General features: G+C 39.7%; 1 protein-coding gene across 1 annotated transcript in view; it reads left to right on the top strand.

The window, feature by feature from the left end:
- LOC110441294 (gamma-aminobutyric acid receptor alpha-like) overlaps positions 1–22304 on the top strand; it is a 36012-nt gene extending 13708 nt beyond the window's left edge. The window contains exons 4-8 of the mRNA XM_021484407.1: positions 6027–6109; positions 7422–7565; positions 11682–11834; positions 12539–12750; positions 20485–22304. Coding sequence (XP_021340082.1) covers positions 6027–6109; positions 7422–7565; positions 11682–11834; positions 12539–12750; positions 20485–20760 — 868 coding nt within the window. The 3' untranslated portion in view covers positions 20761–22304. The remainder of the gene's footprint in view (positions 1–6026; positions 6110–7421; positions 7566–11681; positions 11835–12538; positions 12751–20484) is intronic.
- The last annotated feature ends 257 nt before the right edge of the window (positions 22305–22561 follow it).

The following is a 22561-nucleotide window of genomic DNA, read 5'->3' as shown; positions in this document are numbered from 1 at the left end:
CAGGCAATGAGGGGGGCCGCTAGGGTGCTAATTACAAAGATGGTTGTGTATTGTCCGAAATGTTGCCGAAAAGATGTCCGGTAGGGGCTATTTTGGTAGCAGTCAAGTAAGGTGACCCAAATCAGATCACCAAACCATCATTGCCAGGACCCCAATCGGATCAAGGCTTGAATTTTGCAGTATCTTGCACTTCAAATTAATATTTTTTTTGTCAGCATATTAACATTTTATGACGACCTTTAGAATTCATATGACAAAAAGTATTTCTATAGTGTGAATTTATTCCTATAGTCCAAAACAGAATGCATAGTCGTCGCACGCTCCATTTTTTTAAAACGTAATCAAAACACTAACATTTGAGTTTGAATAACGTTTTCTTGTGCTATTCGAACCTAAAAACTAATCATTTGTAGACAAAAAAATGATACAACGCTATCTATTCTAAGGCTTTATCATTGTTATAACTGTTCTGTTAACACATTTATATATTTTAAGTATTTTTGCAAAAAGTGATCCGATTTAGGTTTTGTCACCTTACAACTCAAACTCACAAAATGACTTTGCACAAAAAAGGTATAAGACTATCTAAAAGACTGTCAGGGTGACAAATTCGTTATCTCTGGGTAAGGAGGGGTCTACTGGCTCATAGACCCCTTTGGTTTTAATAGACCCCTCGCCTTCGACTCGAGGTCTATAAAAACCAGACGGGGTCTATGAGCCCGTAGACCTCTCCTAACCCAGAGATAACTAATAATGTCTAAAAGACTCCATTTATCTTTCACCCAAATTGCATTCATATCGACTGTTAACTGCATCTGGTAACAGTTCAATGCTTATATTTACATTTATATAGTTTGTTTTGTGTGGTAACTGAAGCAAAAATACGTTTGAATTTCCCGCTTATCATATCAGTGACGTCAGTAAGTTCAAATCCTAGAACAGCCGAATTTTCCAGAAGAAATAATATAGTCCCTCGTATCATTGCAAACCACACGCACATAAAAATGTTTAAACACAAACTTAACTATAATAATTATTTCATATGAGTGTGTATAATGTTGAAAAATTGTTAATAATTGCATAACTCCTTCTTGTTTAAAATTAAAGCTGTTTTGCGCGCATTGATAGATTACATGTACTTGGAAGTGATGCGGTGCTGAACGGATTGTTTCCTCGGAAACGCTTATGTTTCAATCGACTGGAATATCACCTTTTTTCAGAAACATATACTAGCGGGGAAAAAAACTGTGCATGCGGAGAATTGTTATAGAACATGTATTACCAACTGCATATGCATGATAATTCACACACATGACCGAGTATGACACATACACACTATCCGTGTGTCATTAACAGTTTTTCCCGTGCAGTTTGCTCTCTATCGGCGTTGATCAGTTTGCACGTTTTTCTCGTCCAGCCATCCAATTCGACAATGAAAATTTATTTATCAACTGTTGGGTCATTCTGTTGAGACAAGTGCACAGTAAAAACAGTATTATAACGTTTTAATTTGTGATAAATGCTATGGGTGGGTGGGGAGGGGGGGGAGGGGGGCTCAATGAAAATGACCGCCACCGGATTATTGGTATGCTTCAAGCTGGTATGGGCCAAACCGTACATTGTCTCTACACGTTTTCATGTCCATCGAAACACAATCCGGGATTTGTGGAGCCGACATCAACAGTTTGGCCGCGTCGGCGATCGACCTCGTGCGGGACCTCCACGTGTGACGTCACGTCAACACAACAACCATATTCGGCTTGGCCATTTGAGAAATCGCTTCCAAACGGCAAGTTTGACTGCACGGACAATCCATGGGTTGCTACCAATAAGCCCGAGAACTGTACGGAACCGATTGCGTGAACGAGCTATCCGTCCGCGACAACTTGCAATCCGCCCAGTTCTTCTGCCACGTCATCGTGAGGCACGTCTGGACTGGTGCAGAAGGCATCTGCGATTTACTCGACGGGATTGGGCAGGCATTTTGTTTGCGGACGTGTCGCGAGGCCACCTGGATAGTAGTGACGGCCGTTCCAGAGTGTGTCGTCGCGTTGGAGAACGTTTCCGTGACGCGTGTGTGGTACAACGACGTTCTTTCGGCGGAGGCAGCGTTATGATTTGGGACGGCATTACAGCCAACGGGAGAACGCCTCTGGTGGTTGGTAACGGGAATTTGAACTCGCTACGTTACCGTGACGAGATCCTCCGGATCCACGTCGTTCCATTCGTGCAAAGGCAGCAACGTCACAATACGATACAGCAGGACAACGCCAATCACACAAAGCTCGTATCGCTATGGCCCAGCAGAACGTTGACGTGTTGCCCTGGCCTGCTGTATCCCCCGATCTGTCGCCCATTGAACACGTCTGGGATGAAATGGAGCGCAGATTACGGGCATTACCTAATCAACCGGTGACGTTGACTGATTTGCCTGCAGCGTTGGTACAGATCTGGAATGCCATCCCACAAGCATTCTTGAACCGTCTGATAGGCTCCATGCGTCGACGTTGCCAGGCTTGCATTCAAGCAAACGGTCGACATACGATGTTTTAACTTTGTGAACTCAATATTGACCCCTGCTGTGTTTATGTCACTCCTGAGCGAAACTTATTGATTTCATAACGTGGAAAATGGAATGCAACTGTTAATAAATAACAAATAAATTGTCTCTGAAAACCTTGGTGTTCTACGTCATACACATTTATTTTTATAACACATTTTAGGCATGCACAGTTTCTTTTTTCCGCTAGTATATATCCTCGGAAATTTTTAATTAAAGTGGTCCTTTCAGTAGGTGATAACGATTCCAAGGACATTTCGTTTGAAACAGATTCCATGTCTAATCGGTCAGATTAGCATCGCTAGCAGAATGCGTTCACAGGGGCTCGGTTTCGTGATTTTGAGTAATGGATGACTCACTGAAGAACCAAAACACTTAAAAAGGTATTTATACACATTCTAAAACCTTATCGATACCCTCGACCTTTACAAGGTTTTATAAATGCTGAAATTTGGTGTTGTGGTTATTCACTGATGTTAAGCATAACTCAAAATCTCGAAACCGAGCCCCTGTGTGATGACGTTGACAAACTTGGTAGTTTCGTATCTAGAATATCACTTTCAATAATTTTGTGGAACCTACAAATCTTATAATAATCTATATTGTCATAATTTGTCAAATTGCTTTATTTTTTGCGATGATCTACATTGCTAAATGCTAACGAACCCAGAAAGTTTTCTGACTATAGGCCTATTGATTTATTTACCTAGGACACCTGGAGCTGTATTCCTACACTGACCGACATATAGGCAAATGCAACACAGAATGTAAAGGCCTTTGTTGTATTTTTCACCAGCTATGCTCAAAAATATTAACAACTAAATATTCATATCACCTTTCTTGAAAACGGGAGCTTGACAACACATGGTTATTTGGGTAAGGCTCCACGTATTGGAAATGAGGCAACGCGTGATTAGGAGTTAGACAATGCGTGATTGTGAAATAGGCAGCGCTTGTTATTCTAATCACCTTGATCATTGATTGTGCCCGTCTGTGTTTATATATATATATATGAATTCTCATATTTATAAACGTTCAATATATACTTCATGATACCTTATTCTTATTCTAACATGACATCAAGCAAACCCCTTCCCTAAAACGTATTCTCCGGAACCCTTCTGATAAACTGAACCAATTTGACTGGTCTGTCTTTAAATTGCAATATAAACTCGATCTGTCATTGTTAATGCGTTTCCTCTAACAAATACAACGAAATCAGATCAAACTCTTCCTGTCCAATCTGGCAAGGGTAACAAATGGCAGCATTGTTGGTAAGGCTATTACATTCATATTACAAAGACGCTACATATCACTGTCCGAATCCCCCTCAATACTTACGGCTAATTATCAGTTGCTAGACAATCTATGGACGTTATATCATCTAAAGTAGTTCTATATTACCCTCAAACATATTGGAGAACCATTTACCACGGACGCTAGTTGACATGTCAAATTTCTGACAAATATGGGATTTTTATTAGATCCAGGTCATTCCTTATTTGGTCGTACGAATGGGTAACCATGTGTATAGTTGATCCCTGTCGGAGGCTCCCTAACTGGTCTCAAGTTATATAGTGCATGTATGTAGCCCAATAGATCCGAGTTATCACTTAGCTCAGACAATTCCAAACCCACACAGGACCCGGTTATGTACTAGACAAAGGGGATACGTTTTACGTAGGACTGTGTAGTAATGCCGGCCTGACATTGTTTGACTGAGGTGTTCTGTACCCTCCAAGAATATTGCCGCCGAATCCATGTTGTTTTCATTGCCAATACGATGTCAATACTTAAGAGCGTTTTAGACAATGACTACGATGTTAATACTTAAGAGCGTTTGCGACAATGACTACGATGTCAATACTTAAGAGCGTTTGAGACAATGATTACGATGTCAATACTTAAGAGCGTTTGAGACAATGACTACGATGTTAATACTTAAGAGCGTTTGAGACAATGACTACGATGTCAATACTTAAGAGCGTTTGAGACAATGAATACGATGTCAATACTTAAGAGCGTTTGAGACAATGACTACGATTATAGAATATCCCACTTAATAGGTTTCCTAGTGTCTGTGATTTACAGCGGAACTTTTATCACCTTTTATCGACGCAGGGACACATTACACACCACACTTGCTCATTATTTCTTTAGTTGTAATCAATTATGACGCTCCATCTATCCCTCTATGTTATTTAAGCATACTATTTTTGTAAACGTTCCTAACGTTACATTACCCAAATCGGGACACTTTTTAATGAAATATTGATGTATTTCATACCATAGTACCGATCCCAGTAATTTTTGTTCACTTTTCTTAAATACATATCATTATCTTTTCATTTTGATAACAAGTTCATATTTCCGGCGCATGGTTCTATAAACAAACCCGGAAATATAACCGTGGTTATGTAATCGCGAAACAGATGTAGCTGTACCCAAATTGGGACACCCCTACCAGTTTTGACTTATATTTGGAGATCAAAAAAGTATTTAGCAGAAAATGTCATATCTTTGGAATATTTAAGAGTCAATGGTCGTTCTGAATGAATTTCTTTTCCAAACTACCATTAGTTGTGAAATAGTAGGATTGTAAAAATTCACATACAAAAATTGAAAATCAATAACGTCACATGGCGCATCAATTTTGAACATCACGTTTTCGTCATTATTTACAAACTAAAACTGTGACTGTAACCATCAGTGGCAGTAAATAAAGTTCATATAATGTTTTATTGGTATATTAGCATCTTTAAATCAATATTTTCAATTTGAAAATACTTTTTTCCACAGTATGCAAATTTCTTGTGACTTTTCCTTCAAGTGTCCCGACCCGATATGTATAAGATTAGCAAATTTTCACGTGACAAAATTAAAAGTAAGGAAATGTATTGTAAATAATTATTGAATATATCAGATCCTACATGAGTTTCAATTTCATATAAAAAGTATGAAACTCGTCGCGAATAAGGCGAAAATAGGACATCTTCGATTTACAAGTATTGTTTATCCATCTGGACCTGGTGAAAATAAGATGTTGTGTTAGCTATGTAAGGGGTTCAGGAACACCAAACGATCATCACTACGAACAGCGTTTTCACATAAAGTATTTCAAGGTGTGCATCACAAAAGTTTGCTTGATTTGACTGTAAATATCACGACGAATACCAGATTGTGCTGCAGAAAAATACTTACATGTCCGAAACACATGTTTCCACCTTCGGTTTTATATTGGGCTTAAAATGGCCTCTCCTGCTATCTTACTTGGTTATGTTTCGGCCCTATTGTGTCCTAAAGTTTTGACGCTAAGGTTTATATATATACATACATATAGTATTACGTGATTTTACATAAGTTCAGTTATCGCATAAACCCTAATAGAAAGCATCTTGGTAAATCTTGTCAAAAGTATTGAGTAATAGAGCAATAAGTATAACTGTACATATACTCTCCTCTACAGAATAACAATCCGGGCGAGCTGTCCTATGAAGCTGATGAACTACCCAATGGACCGACCCGTATGCCCTTTGATAATTGGCGGATGTGAGTATAAATTATTTAGTGGCCCGGATGTTAGGAAGTCACGTCTGTAGACGTGAGGTCAAATAATGGAGTGTCCTCTTAGAATCTCAAGCTCAACGACCAGTTGCCAGTGGTCATCCTTTACGTTTATGTAGACCTCTAGAGTCTGGACAATTTTCTCATTTGATACGTAATTCCTACAAATCATCAATGTCTGCTGTATCTTGTACAAGGGAGTTCACACACAATCAGTCAACTTCCATTCATTGTTAATAATTAAACAGTGTGGCCCGGACAAACACTCTCTCATTCGTCCTGAATATTAATATGTATGTGCTGTTTCAGGTGAAGAGTGTTCCTAGCTAAATGTCTACTGTCAATGGACTTATAACCGTCTTGACGGCATCTGATACGGTTGCAATAAGAACAAGAGTACAATATGAATTTATAAATGAAAACATTCAATGTTTTACATATTTAAACATTTCTTATACAATCTGACTAAGTAAGTCATTTTAAACACCACATGATAAAACTGCAAAAACAGTTTTCCAAACAGTAAATATAGAAAAAGATATTGTGTGCTCAGACACTCAATGTAAATTAATCACTAGAAATACGAGATCAAGAAGGATTTATTATACAATTTGTCAGTCGATGCAGAAAACCAAATATTTTCTGCTAAAACATTTGGCCATTATGTCCAATTAGTACTCATCAGTGATACTTAAGGTCATAGAACGAAAATCGATTTCAAAATTGTCGAAACATAGGTAGAATACAACAAAACAGGAGAAATGTCACTAAAAAACGAAATCTCTTTATAACGTTACCAATATGCAACCTTTGGCTGCAACAGATAGAAAATTATTTTTAATTAGTACCTTCAATAAGGTGTATCAGTTTAGAAACATATGATACCAACGTTTTACTTTCCACACAAACAATGTACGTATAAACGTGTCGCAACGTTTTCAGACCGACTGGTCCCTTTGTCATGCTGAGTCCTTGTAGAAAGTACAAATTGGATATCATTTTTAAATATTATTTGTTGTGAAACTGTGCCAGAATATATTCTAACCATGAAATCAAGGTCAACCTTTGAAACCGATAGTTTGATATTCCACCTGCTAGGTTTCACGAGAATGCCTCATGTTATTCAGAGCTTCTTGTTACTAAGACAGCGATAGTAACATTAAGTAAAATTGTATAACAGACAGAAATAGTGATGATAAGATCAAAGAGATTTCGGAAAATAAAATAAGATTATCAATTTACCAGTTTAAGGCAGGTTTCATCTAAATCTACCACTGCTGTGTCTGTTCCGTTTTAGATGGTTACACGACGAAGGATGTTCTGTACATATGGAAGGTGGGGGCTGTGCCGTCACCTGTAGAAGTCTACAACGATCTCACTATGTCGCAGTTTGACATGGACTTCATCCAATCTATGAACTTTACAGAAAGCAACCACATGGGTGAGTCTAGTGACAACATTCTGTCGCCACCTGTCGATAGTTTCATGCTGTCCCCCATCCATCGAGGGGAGAGTGGTTATTTTTGAAAAGAACGCTAATACTTGAGGTGCTCTAACACAAAATGTATCCTATCACATCACAAACATCACATAAAGTAATCACCTAACGGTACACCATTGGGGCATAAAACGGACAACGTGGAATCATTAGCAAAAAGGCAGAACTACTATGTTGAACCTGTAAGGGTTCTATATTTGTCGAATCTTAAGACGATATAGAGACATACAATATAGTACAGTTATGAGTGACCAAGCATGAAAGAGTCGCATCGCGAAAATATTGCGTATTAATAGATGTTAGTGTTGTGGTTATAAGCAAAAGCGACTAGAGGAGCGTAGCATTGAAACGAGATATCATTTGTATATGACGAACCAACATATAGCTGATACAACATTCGGGCGACAACGTCTGTCACATATATTCTATCAACTAATGCAATTGGTGATATCTATGCAAGTGTTTTGTACTTTGAAAACGCTTCTCAAACATAAATCGTTTTAAATGATTTGCCAACAATGAAACACGCATATCTCCAATAAGTAGAATGTATTGTGCTCCTGTCGAGTGCTAAAGGGCATCACTGTGAGCGGCGGTATTTAACTTTTTGTGCGAGTACGATGGAAATGGATCACAACGCCACACTACGAGGTGCTCCTCAGAACAGGCCGTGATGTACCAATGTTCTATGCCCCTGTTAGCACGTGTCGTGCAGAGCGTAGCGTGCATTTCTTAAGAGTGATCAAGGGTTAATTTCCTCTGTAAGGCATGTTTTATTCAATTCTATATCTACCAACTGATTTAATTTTTGTTCCAACAAACTTAGAAACATCTGTTTATGCATAATGGAACTAAGACACGAACATTGAGAAAAAGGTCACATCCATTGTTTTTAATTCTGGAACTGCTTCGAAATCGACCGTAGTTTTTACAGTTTGCTACTGTGTTCTATGCTTGTGTATTTAATTCACGGTGTTCGCGGATACAATCGGATTATTAAGTACGAGTAGAGTAAATAATCATACAGTTTAACCGAATCAAGTGACAAGAACCGGATAATTTTACAAATCTGTGTCAGAAAAATCATTGTTTATCTCTATTCATACAGATAACACTTGTGTATGCCCTATTTACTTTATAAAACTGTTCTCATGATCAATCTCATATTCCTTCGCCAACATCAGTTCTTAATTCAAGTAAGGCAAACTGTTAAAGTATTGTATCTTATATCTGTATGTACTTAGCCTAAACTTGAAGATGAGAATACTTTCCATATTTATTGATTATTGTTGACCCCATAGATATATGTTTGTTAAATTAAGAAATACTTTTTGAGCACATTACTTCAGTCTAGTATGAGTATAATTAAGTGAAAACGAGGTCTATTGTCGAACGAACAACGTTATGTTAACTTGATTTTCGGCAGTATTAATCTTTCACAAATCATTTATCCCTCCATTATCCTTCGTGTATTCTTTAACCAACACAGTTATAATGGCCCACACCATTACTAAAACATTTTTCCTTCGGTGCTTTCAGACAGACAAGGTGCACGCTGTTTTATACAAAATCACGCCGGGAAAATTATTTAAATTGTTGCCGTAACACTCTCACATGTAACCGTTGTAGACAATGCTTGTCTTGTCATGTGACAATCTCCTGCACTTTAAGGAGCACTCTCCCCAAGCTCGTACATTGACGAATCCTCTGAGCGATAACACATGTCTCTCGTACATACTAAATTTTAAATGTAAAAAGCAGGATTTAGGTCATAAGTTTATAAGTCCATAAAAAGAGCAATAACTGCCTTCTACATAATTAATAATTGTAAACTGAATGATAATGTACTTGTGATATGACCGGTTAGGTGATCCGTAAAATCTACTGTCGTGTACCACACGACACTTTTAGTATATAGGCATATTTTTGTGTGGATCGAGATAATATTTTGAATCAACGTCAATCATTGAGAATACAAAGCGGTTAAGTGGACACCATCATATACGAACGACTTTATCTTTTAAAAAGGTCTGGATGAAATGCGAATTGTTTTCAAGTTTATGTCTGTGACATTTTCTGTAGTGGAGTAAAGGTCATGGAAATCGATAAAACTAGGGCAAAATATGTGCAAAGAAAAGTATAAAGATTAGATGTTCCATGGATAACAAAGGCATTGTAAAACTAGGTCAAATTAAAATAATGTCATGTCTTCAAGCGAGAACTGGGACAGTATTAAAATGATGGCAAGCATACACTTTCGATGGTCTTTATTTGAAACCCTTTTTTGTCAAGTCTGTTCTATAAAAGTAGGCATATATCACTGCAATCATTAATAATATTCAAAGCAAATGCTTCGACGCGAAATCATCAGCGGCATGTAAACATCGTCGATGGGAGCAGCAGAGATGTTACTATTCAACAACGGAAAGTTAAATCGAAATCGTTCCGCACGTAATACTTCGTAGTAACATGTAGTAACTTTGTAATAAAAATTCGAGATAAGCAGCTGGTTTCGAAAAGTACATTATCTTTTGATTTCGAAATCAAGAATTATTAAACGATCGATGTGGTTGATAAATTTCTTGACAGAAAATAAGCGTTTCTGTAGTAAAATACTACATATGAGAAGGATAAAATGTACGTCCACAAAGATCCCACTCAGAGTCAGGGAGACAAAATTCAACAATGTGAGATGTGTTCTTTTTCGGATAATATTCGCAATCCATGTCAAATTAGAATATATTGTTAAGATTTCTAACAATAACAGTTTATTTGTTTATATACAACAATGTTAATTTACACTTTTAAACTGTAAGTGATATCTTATATAGAACACTTCAGGTCAAATTCAATTTTGGGTACATATGGAATGGAGTCTGTTGCTCGGTAATAAAACTGTCTATTTCTTTTATTTGACACTGTCGCCGATTTCCTACATGGAAGCCTGCTCATACTATAATTCAAATATAATTGGAAATGTTTTCCCTGTAAACAGCTACCAACAAACTGTTTAAACGTCATGTGCCTTGTGCGTTTCCTTGTAGCCTCGTATGCATGCGTTTACTAGTCCGTAGATCAAGTGATTTAATGCGTTAAGTGGAATAGGCAGTATATACTTGTAGGCCATATGTTATAGTGCCGCGCGCCTGCTCATTTTTATAGGTTTACTGTTCTTTTGTCTTAAACACCTTGCGACTGTAGTACAGTTCTGAATTACCGTGTCACACTTCTTCCCATCAATAAATCTGTTCATTTAAATCGATCGTAAATAAATCTAGCGACACAGCCCGAGTGGTGTGACGACAAACAAAGCTGATTAGTACTAAAGGGAAGCGCAGGCCTATGTATAGAGGCGTTTAACATCTCCGGAAAACAAATTAGGAAGCATCCTTGTGAAGGATCACCAGAGCCTTCATTAACGTCAATGACTTACGGTCTAAGTCTATAAGAGGAGATAATTGGTCATTAGGCGACCCACTTTAACACTCGCGTCGATTGCGATGGTTTTCTGGTATAAGATGATATCCTTATTACAGGTTAGAACTACACTAGTGTTGTTTGTTGCCCAACAGTACAGTTTGGTTGCTTATTGGTGGTTAACGGCTCCGTAGCATAATAGAGAGAGGAAAGCATACGTACCTCAGTATTTGTATTGAATCCGGCGTAGCTGAGGCGTTTTGTTATTTTTGATTCAACCCAAGAAAAATTAGGAAATACATCATGCATTCTACAGAAACACGTATTGTAACCTTTAGTCAACATTTTTATACGAAATACTTATTCTTACCTCAAAAAACCTACCAACCAGGCCCATGATGCTCAGCATTTGGCTTACTTTAACCAGTTGTTAGTCAAAAACAAATTATCGAAACTTGGAGACAATGGCTTTCAAAACAAAATAAATCCTCAACTCAAAACACATAAACCTTATCTTAACTACTAGTTTACTCTAACCAAGCTTTGTGCAATCAGGATCAGCAGGTTGTTCAGCTCGATTTGAATGCTGATTTATCTTGATTCTGTTCTATATTATCTCTGTTCATGTCGTTTTCTTTACAGGCGAGTTTTCAATTTTGGCTGTTGACTTCCACTTAGAGCGCCACTTGGGCTTCTTTATTCTGCAGACTTATCTGCCCTGCACGTTGATTGTATGTCTGTCCTGGGTCTCGTTCTGGATCAACAGAGACGCCGCCCCCGCAAGAGTTTTACTGGGTATGTTCCTCTGGTGAGATCAGGGCATAACAGATGCTATAACAAAGTCTATTTTGTATTCTAACACGATTCGGTTGCAACGCGTGTTTTGATTGGATACGGACCATATTCTAATCTGCGATATAATCATGATCAATCGTGTTAAGCTCCTCCCATCGCACTTAAGCGTACTTTTGTACAAGGAAATACAATGCTTCTAAACATAATAGCGTAGTATATTTGTAAAGGTGTGTTACAATGGGGATACTACGTCGTTTTTCGTGTCTATACTGGCGATTAGAACAAGAAGTTTGGTTTAAACTCTCGACCTATCGGTCTCGAGTTCAAACCGAATTTCGTGTTCTAATCGCCAGTATAGCCATTCAAAACAACGAACAGCCTACTTTAATCGCAAAGTAAGCGTATGAAATCGACATTTTCGCGGTTTCGTGATCACCAACATTCCCTTTACTGTCTAAAAAGGCAATCTTTTCCAAAGTTCTTATTATGGACATTATGGACTCACAATTTCATAGGCAAAGTTTTTTTTTTTTAAAACACAATCTTGTCATTGATGCAGCATCTGACATCAGCAAAAGTACGATTAGTGACAACCATCTTGACGATGACAGCCATTCGTATGCAACAACACTTCAAAACGAATCAACACTTACTTTGAGCGAACCCCGTCTGTTATTTAAAATGTTTGATTATCTCTCTTGCAGGAATGACGACGATCCTGTCGACGGCAGCCATTGGTATGCTACAGCGTGACGGGCTACCTCGCGTGCCGTATGCAACTGCCCTGGACGTGTATCTGTACGTGTGTCTAGTGTACAACCTGGCCGCCATGATCCAGTACGCAGCCGTCAATTCCTTCACCAAAATCGTTGCCGCCACCAAGCCTCATCAGGAGCGAAACGAGGAAGAAACACAGGTAAGGAGGTCACCGACCTCATTGTCAGCACGGAGCCTCGCGAGGACCGAAAGGGGGAAGAAACACAGGTAAGGAGGTCACCGAGCTCATTGTCAGCTCGAAACCTCGCGAGGACCGAAAGGAGGAAGAAACACAGGTAAGGTGGTCACCGAACTCATTGTCAGCACGGAGCCTCGCGATGAGCGAAAGGAAACAGAAAAACAGGAAAGAATGTGACAAAAACTTGTCATCACGAAGCCTCGCGATGATCGAAAGGGGGAGGAATCGCAGGTAATGAGATCACCAAAACTGATCAGCTCGCAGTCTAGCGAGGAGCGAAAGGAGGAAGGAACACAGGTAAGGAGGTCACCAAAACTTGTCAGCACGAAGCCTTGCAATGAGCGAAAGGGAGAAAAACACAGGTAAGAAGATCACCAAAACTTGTCAGCACGAAGCCTTGCGATGAGCGAAAGGAGGAAGGAACACAGGTAAGGATGTCACCAAAACTTGTCAGCACGAAGCCTTGCGATGAGCGAAAGGGAGAAAAACACAGGTAAGAAGATCACCAAAACTTGTCAGCACGAAGCCTTGTGAGGAGCGAAAGGAGGAAGGAACACAGGTAAGGAGATCACCAAAACTTGTCAGCACGAAGCCTTGCGAGGAGCGAAAGGGGGAAAAACACAGGTAAGGATCACCAAAACTTGTCAGCACGAAGCCTTGCGAGGAGCGAAAGGGGGGAAACACAGGTAAGGAGGTCACCAAAACTTGTCAGCACGAAGCCTTGCGAGGAGCGAAAGGAGGAAGGAGCACAGGTAAGGATGTCACCAAAACTTGTCAGCACGAAGCCTTGCGATGAGCGAAAGGGAGAAAAACATAGGTAAGAAGATCACCAAAACTTGTCAGCACGAAGCCTTGCGATGAGCGAAAGGGGGAAAAACACAGGTAAGGAGATCACCAAAACCTGTCAGCACGAAGCCTTGCGAGGAGCGAATGGGGGAAAACACAGGTAAGGAGATCACCTAAACTTGTCAGCACGAAGCCTTGCGAGGAGCGAAAGGGGGAAAACACAGGTAAGAAGATCACCAAAACTTGTCAGCACGAAGCCTTGCGAAGAGCGAAAGGAGGAGGGAGCACAGGTAAGGATGTCACCAAAACTTGTCAGCACGAAGCCTTGCAATGAGCGAAAGGGAGAAAAACACAGGTAAGAAAATTACCAAAACTTGTCAGCACGAAGCCTTGCGATGGGTGAAAGGGGGAGAAACACAGGTAAGGAAATCACCAAAACTTGTCAGCACGAAGCCTTGCGAGGAGCGAATGGGGGAAAAACACAGGTAAGGAGATCACCAAAACTTGTCAGCACGAAGCCTCGCGATGATAGAAAGGGGAAGGAACACAGGTAAGGATGTCACCAAAACTTGTCAGCATGAAGCCTTGCGAGGAGGGAAAGGGTGAAAAACACAGGTAAGGAGATCACCAAAACTTGTCAGCACGAAGCCTCGCGATGATAGAAAGGGGAAGGAACACAGGTAAGGATGTCACCAAAACTTGTCAGCATGAAGCCTTGCGAGGAGCGAAAGGGTGAAAAACACAGGTAAGGAGATCACCAAAACTTGTCAGCACGAAACCTTGCGAGGAGAGAAAGGGGGAAAACACAGGAAAGAAGATCACCAAAACTTGTCAGCACGAAGTCTCGCGAGGAGCGAAAGGGAGAAGAAATACCGGTAAGAAGATCACAAAAACTTGTCAGCACGAAGCCTCGCGATGAGCGAAAGGGGAAAACACAGGTAAGGAGATCACCAAAACTTATCAGCACGAAGTCTAGCGAGGAGCGAAAGGGAGAGAAAATACAAGTAAGGAGATCACCAAAATTTGTCAGCACGAAACCTCGTGTAGACACACAGGTAAGGATGTTTCTGAAACGTCGACATCGGGTCATATTTTAATCATATCTAATTGTATATTTTTGGTACAGGTTTCGAATCTTCTTCATCAATTGCTAATATTCATAAATGTAATGATAGCACCAACACATACGAATTTCTCTCTGGAAGTCGTCATAAGCATTATTTTTCTTTCTGTGTATCTGGTTGTAATCAAAACTCTTCTGCGAAGGGACAATTTGCGTATTTTTACTGTCCGAAGTGTGAAACGTACATGTTGTTCAATATGTTATTGAGCTGGAGAACAATTATGGTTGATGTTTCCAGTTCTGTCAATGACATCTTTCCATAAAATCATAAAACAGTGACCTCTTTATCGGGAAAACTCCCCACACTCAAAGATGAATTTGTAGACGTGATGGGCATATTTATTCGTCAAAGACTTTTTTTTAAATCGTTTTATATTTGTTTTGGAACATTTCGCCTAATAAATTTAAATAGGAGGTATGCTTTATATCAGATATTTCACAAGTAATCACCTAGGCCAACGGTCACGCGAAAGGTCGTAAGTTCATAACAAAATAGAAAAGTGAGTTGTCTTTTACGTAGATTATATTATTTATTTTTTCAACCTTTTGGTGGAATAATTAACTTGAAAATTGTATCGAAGACCAGTCAGATTGCCAAGACTTGTTCACCGTTATAAATGTTTGATGTTCTATTGTAAGTTCCTTGTCTTTACTAAGATCGTTAATTTGATTAATCAAAATCCACGACAAAAATGGGTAATGTCTCGGTCAGTGAGACGTCACTCGTTCGTAATGTAATCCCTACGTGTTCGTTGTTCACATTCGTGGTCATCATTGCATCCTTTGGAGTTCCATATTCAATTAGTACCTATGATTTAAAGGGGGAGGGTGGGCGGAGTGATTTATACCGTATGGATAAATGTTAAGAGAAAATATTCCACAATTCAGTTTGCAATACACGATCGCATGTACCCTTGATACCATGTCGACGATGTAAGCAACATACAAGAAAACTCATGTTGTGTGTAATTAGTTTCGTCTACAGTCTTGTTTATTTCTAGAACAGTTTTGTGTGAAAATCAAAACAGCTCACACTCTCTTATTTGATCTGGGACAGACATCCGGAAACCCTCGCAGTCCAACAAATATATTCTCTTGTGGTTACATTTCCTTTAACGTCCTGAACATTGGTTCCAATTTAAAAGTTGAAAATTTAATTTTCTGATAGCAAAAAGTCACCTTATCCGCACGAAATCCTGGAATGCAGCAATTCTATTTTCTCTTCCAATGTGCGGAATTTGATTAGATTCCGTGGCTTCTATCTAATTTGCAAATCTTTGGATCTTTGGATAGCCGTAAATTGAATTAAAGATCGCAGGCTCGGCCAATTTAGAAACAGCAGTACAGACTAAGAACCTGGCGTTGATTTTGCACGTGAAAATGGGTAGGGGGTTACGAGAGCATGAAATGGCCGTTTGAAGTCTGTTGGGTTTTTTCAGATCAGACATGATTTTCCGAGCAAAAGTTATAAAATCCTAACTATTACAATGGTTTCTCAAGACATTTTTTACAACGCTGGTACCGCACGTGGTGTTAAAAAAATCAATACATTAGTAAATAATCACAGAGAGGAGAAGAGCTTATGAGATTTGACGAAAAGTTATGAGACCGGAAATAAGACCAAGAATGATAAAGAGCTAGAGGAAAGATGATTAAATGAATTAAGAGGTCAGCGAAAGAGATAAAAACGGGGAAAGATAGATAATTATGGCGTTGAGAAATATGCAAATTGTCACCAGTCGCACAAACGAGAAATCGTACGATCCGGTGTGACTGGTGCTCTATCGTCGTACGTCTTGAAAAGGAAAAAAATAAACAGGAGAAAACATTGGTGCGAGTCAATGAGAATGTGCGATAGCTTAGAAGGTTACAAAGACTGTTGGGAAAGTAATAGTAGTAAACTGAATGGGGGTATGTTTTATTGAAGGGGGGGGGGGGATAAGAAAAGGAAGAATATGTAAAATTAGCAAGAAGCAGAAAGGATGCCACATAAGATAGTCTAAAGTAGAACGCGCGTGATGGGACATAAGGCAAAAAGAAAGGCGAGAGTGGAAAGAAGGTAGAATAGAGAGGATTGGAGCTTAGCAAATGGAGAGGAGATGGTGAAAGAGTTGGCGGCAAACAGGAGACGGGGTAGAGAAGCAGTCAAGTAGGTAAGGCTGTGTAAGGGAACAGTAAAGAGGAGAGGGTAAAGAGAGAACAAAGTCAGAGAGGTGAAGGTTTGTGAGGGGACGGTAAACAGGAGGGTATAGGTAGAAACAAATCAGAGAGGTGGGGGTTCGTGAGGGAACAGCAAACAAGAAGGGCATAGGGAGAAACAAATCATAGAGGTGGGGGATCGTGAGGGAACAGCAAACAAGAAGGGCATAGGGAGAAACAAACCATAGAGGTGGGGGATCGTGAGGGAACAGCAAACAGGAAGGGCATAGGGAGAAACAAATCAGAGAGGTGGGGGTTCGTGACGCAACAGCAAACAGGAAGGGCATAGGGAGAAACAAATCATAGAGACGGGGGTTCGTTAGGGAACATCAAACAGGAAGGGCATATAGAGAAACAGGTCAAAGAGGTGGGGGTTCGGGAGGGAACAGCAAACAGGAAGGGCATAGGGAGAATCAAACCATAGAGGCGAGGGTTTGTGAGGGAACAGCAAACAGGAAGGGCATAGGGGGAAACAAATCATAGAGGTGGGGGATCGTGAGGGTGAGGGAACAGCAAACAAGAAGGGCATAGGGAGAAACAAATCATAGAGGTGAGGGTTTGTGAGGGAACAGCAAACAGTAAGGGCATAGGGAGAAACAAAAAAGAGAGTTGGGGGTTCGTGAGGGAACAGCAAACAGGAAGGGCATTGGGGTAAAAATTCAGAGAGGTGAAGGTTTGTGAGGGAACAGCAAACAGGAAAGACATAGGGAGAAACAAATCAGAGATGTGGGGGTTCGTGAGGAAACAGCAAACAGGAAGGGCATAGGGAGAAACAAATCAGAAAGGTGGGGGTTCGTGAGGGAACAGCAAACAGGCAGGGCATAGAGAGAAACAAATCAGAGAGGTGGGGGATCGTGAGGGGACAGCAAGCAGGAAGGGCATAGGGAGAAACAAATCATAGAGGTGAGGGTTTGTGAGGGAACAGCAAACAGTAAGGGCATAGGGAGAAACAAAAAAGAGAGTTGGGGGTTCGTGAGGGAACAGCAAACAGGAGGTGCATGGGGAGAAACAAATCATAGAGGCGGGGGTTCGTGATGAACAGCAAACAGGAAGGGCATAGGGAGAAACAAAGCATTGATGTGAGGGTTTGTGAGGGAACAGGAAGGGCATAGGGAGAAACAAATCAGAGAGGTGGGGGTTCGTGACGGAACAGGAAACAGGAAGGGCATAGGGAGAAACAAATCAGAGAGGTGGGGGTTCGTGACGGAACAGCAAACAGGAAGGGCATAGGGAGAAACAAATCAGAGAGGTGGGGTCTTGTGAGGGAACACTAAAAAAAAACCACCAAAAAAACCCACTCCGGTAGAAACAAATCAGAGAGGTGGGGGTTCGTGAGGGAACAGCAAACAGGAAGCGCATAGGGAGAAACAAATCATAGAGGCGGGGGTTCGTGATGAACAGCAAACAGGAAGGGCATAGGGAGAAACAAATCAGAAAGGTGGGGGTTCGTGAGGGAACAGCAAACAGGAAGTGCATGGGGAGAAACAAATCATAGAGGCGGGGGTTCGTGATGAACAGCAAACAGGAAGGGCATAGGGAGAAACCAATCATATAGGCGGTGGTCCGTGAGGAACAGCAAATAGGAAGGTCATAGGGAGAGAAAAAAAAGGATAGAGGTGAGGGTTTGTGAGTGATCAGCAAACAGGAAGGGCATAGGGGGAAAAAAAATCAGAGATGTGAGGGTTTGTGAGGGAACAGCAAACAGGAGGGGCAAAGGGAGAAAAACATCAGAGATGTGAGGGTTTGTGAGGAAACAGCAAACAGGAAGGGCATAGGAAGAAACAGGTCAGAAAGGTGAGGGTTTGTGAGGGAACAGCAAACAGTAAGGGCATAGGGAGAAACAAAAAAGAGAGTTGGGGGTTCGTGAGGGAACAGCAAACAGGAAGGGCATAGGGAGAAACCAATCATATAGGCGGTGGTCCGTGAGGAACAGCAAATAGGAAGGTCATAGGGAGAGAAAAAAAAGCATAGAGGTGAGGGTTTGTGAGTGATCAGCAAACAGGAAGGGCATAGGGGGAAAAAAAATCAGAGATGTGAGGGTTTGTGAGGGAACAGCAAACAGGAAGGGCATAGGAAGAAACAGGTCAGAAAGGTGAGGGTTTGTGAGGGAACAGCAAACAGGAAGGGCATAGGGAGAATCAAACCATAGAGGCGAGGGTTTGTGAGGGAACAGCAAACAGGAAGGGCATAGGGAGAAACAAATCATAGAGGCGAGGGTTTGTGAGGGAACAGCAATCAGGAAAGGCGTTGGGGGAAAAAATCAGGGAGGTGAGGGTTTTTAAGGGAACAGCAATCAGGAAGAGGTATAGAGAGAAACAAATCAGTGATGTGAGGGTTTGTGAGGGCACAGCCATCACAACGGGAAGTAGAGAAGAAATGAGAATCGTAAGGGTTTGAGCGAGGACGGTAAATAGGAGAGGGCATAGAGAAAAATCAGAGAGGTTTTAGATGAAACAGCAAGCAATATTTTTGTTGGAGAGAACAGAAATTATAAAACAAGTCATAGGATTGAAGAGATTACTGACGGGAATATGTCGATAGCCTATTTATATAAAACAAACTCGTGTCTTCCTGGACTTGCTTTTAAAATCTGTATATGCGTGTTTCTGTGTATTTATATACGTCCTTGTTAGATATGTTGGCGTCTTTGCTATTGGTTCTGTCTGTATCCTGCTTGAGTGTGTAGTTGTGTGCATACATTCATATATCTGTTTATTTTCGAGATATTTGTATGTGTTTCTGCGTCATTATATATCTTTGAAATTGCTTTGAGATGGTTTTACGTATATGAGGAAACCGTTCATTCAAAATCGATCAATCCTTATGAATTTCAGTTTTAGTTTTCCTGTTCGTTCTATGCCAATTGCAGTGTATGGAATTGTGCATATTTAAATGCAGGTTAAGGTTATGTATATCACAATGCTGTGAAAATGAAAAGTGATCAAATTCCTAATTGCCTTCCAATTGTCATTTCAATTTCAAATTCGAATTGTATTTCAGACAGTTTCCGAGACATAATTGAATCAGTCAAGTTTACGTAGTCGTGAAAAGTGTCAGATGTTTTCATTTGAAAGCAATTCAATGTTTTATCATGTCAACAAAAGACGAAAATTTGCATTTAAACTAGTTTGGGAAATTAGATATTTACTAGTGTTTAGTTCAAATCTTCTAACGCATAGCCAGATCCGGTTTCTATTCTGAATGTAAATGTCAAAAGCAACCAGATGTTGTGGACTACTTCTGTTTCTCTTTCCGTAAGAACTAATATGATCCTAAATTTCTGTTAGATTAGATAAAGCCTATCAATACCTAACATGCTCTGCAGTTCGATAGCGATTCCTAAAAGATTTGCATCTGCATACACAAGCACAGCTTATTTCATAAACTCAATAGAGTAGAAACAAACCTTCTCTATAGTGTAAGAATATGCGTTTGTATTTTCATAACACGTTTACTCAATATATGAAGCCCTGAAGCATGCCAGTTTGTTATTTGTTGGGGTTTTTATTGTCCTTTTCCGATTTTGAATTTTTCAGTATGTGAGAGTCATGCGTGTAAATTATATTTATGTGTGCTTGATATTACAGGATATGTTGACGACACCGCACCGATTGATCCTGCCTGATCACCAAGGAAACGGACGAGTGACGACGAGTATCCTTGGCTACAAAAGCAACACGCAGTACCATTGCCTCGTGAATTTCTGGCGGTGTATTGTGGGATCGTACCGCGCTCAGAAGACTGGGCGTTCTGATCAAAACAGTGTCAGCAAAATCGATCTGACGTCACGTCTTCTCTTTCCGGGATCTTTCGGACTTTTCCACATATTCTACTGGTCGTGGTATTTAGGGACAAGGCTGTGAATGGCCAAAGATATCCGACACTCAGACAAAAAGTCATCAACATAATATGATGTGTGCTACTTAAACGCAAGCTTGCAAGAACTAAAATAATGTTTTAATTAAATTTTGAATAACTGCATCTCATAGGCAGTGTGAATTATAGAATATAGCTTCAAATAGCACAGACGTATGTATCTGTGTTATAATAGGGGCAATGCATAGCTTACTTTGTAGCATGATTTGTTAGGGTAATCTAAGTGACTGTAGCGATTGTAACAGTGGTCAAATGACGTATGATAAATGTACACTTGTAAGCTTCCTTGTGATATTGGCGTGCTGTTAAGTATCTAACAAAAGTCAACCAAAAGAGTACCGGCGCTAGTTGTTTCATTTATGTTTCTTGTTATTCGATTATATTTGTATTTCTGTAGCGTTTTGCTGATATACATGTACTTTGGAAGCGACTTGATGATAAAAATTGATTAATGATATCTTTTTAAAAACTGTAGGTTGTTCAGTTCCCAGTGCTCTGTTACAATATCCTAATACACATTGCAATGTATCTGCTATTTGACACATCGCAATAATCATCACGACCAGGCAAGTTTAATTATCATATCTGGTCAAGTTCAATTCTTTTGGGTGTCTTCCTATTATTTCTGTAATTATCATGTGAAGTCAACATACAGTTTACATTGTCGTTTATGAAAAAACTGTACACGACCTGTCGCAGAAAATATCTCAAAAAGCCATGGTACAGATACGCGACCTAATATAAATGGATGGCAGAAATCAATTGGGCTAATTAATGTATCTGATGTTTTGATTGATATATTATCACAAGGCTTACTTTTATTATGGTATCCAACATCCCCTGTCAGAACATCGATTTTGCTAAAAATGATATATATTAACAATTTCTGATGGACGGACTTCTCGGTTGGAGATATCATCCCATTTAAAAATATTTATTGCTTTTTTTCTGTGGTCAGTACAGCGGCGTCCTGAGCCATTTGCCCGATGGTCCAGTAGCCAGGCCACAATCAGTGCCGCATTGGATTAGATTGGTCGAGTCATGTGCAGATATTCAATCATTTAATGTCATATCTCCCAATTTGGCGAATTACATTTGTTCAATACAGGCTGAGCGCGATGAGCCTTGTTTGGACCAATTATTATTTTCCCGTCATGCATGTGTAAACAGGAAGTGACATATCAAACAGCAAAAGCAAAGGTCTACATGAAAAACATATAATTGATGAAGACTGCTATTAAATGCTTTCAAAAGCTTTTCCTCGTTAGCTTGAGACATACCCCATGCTTATTTACATAACTATGCGACTGTTGGTATATAAAGATATATAAGATTATTTGTTTTTTTTGATGATGTTGTGATACCATGCTGAAGTATAATAGTAATATGTATTCTTCCTTGATCTTTCTAATCAATGCATTCCGAAACACTCTCTGAGGCATAAAGGCCTAGAGGTTTTTCGTTTCGGTTAATTCATAGAAGTCGAGCAAACTTTGACATTAAATTTATAAATTTACTATTTTCTTACGAATAAAAAAGTTGAAAACACAACTCGAAGCCTTTATTGTTTGTGTCTCCATGGAATATGATGTTTCAAAACACATGTTGTCTCACATATATTTAAAAACACACCTGTCTTTGCATGAACGAGATTTACCATATGTCTGTGATTTGGCTTTATACCATCAAACCTACTTTTCTGAAATGTTGAAAACCTAATCAGCTAACTACATTATTCAATAAATTGTACATCTGTAACATTCAACATGTAAGACGTTATTATAACAC

Source organism: Mizuhopecten yessoensis, unplaced genomic scaffold, assembly GCF_002113885.1.
Source record: "Mizuhopecten yessoensis strain PY_sf001 unplaced genomic scaffold, ASM211388v2 scaffold715835, whole genome shotgun sequence".
Taxonomy (NCBI): Eukaryota; Metazoa; Mollusca; class Bivalvia; order Pectinida; family Pectinidae; genus Mizuhopecten; species Mizuhopecten yessoensis.
Note: the sequence above shows the minus strand (reverse complement) of the source record. Positions and strands in the feature narration are given on the sequence as shown.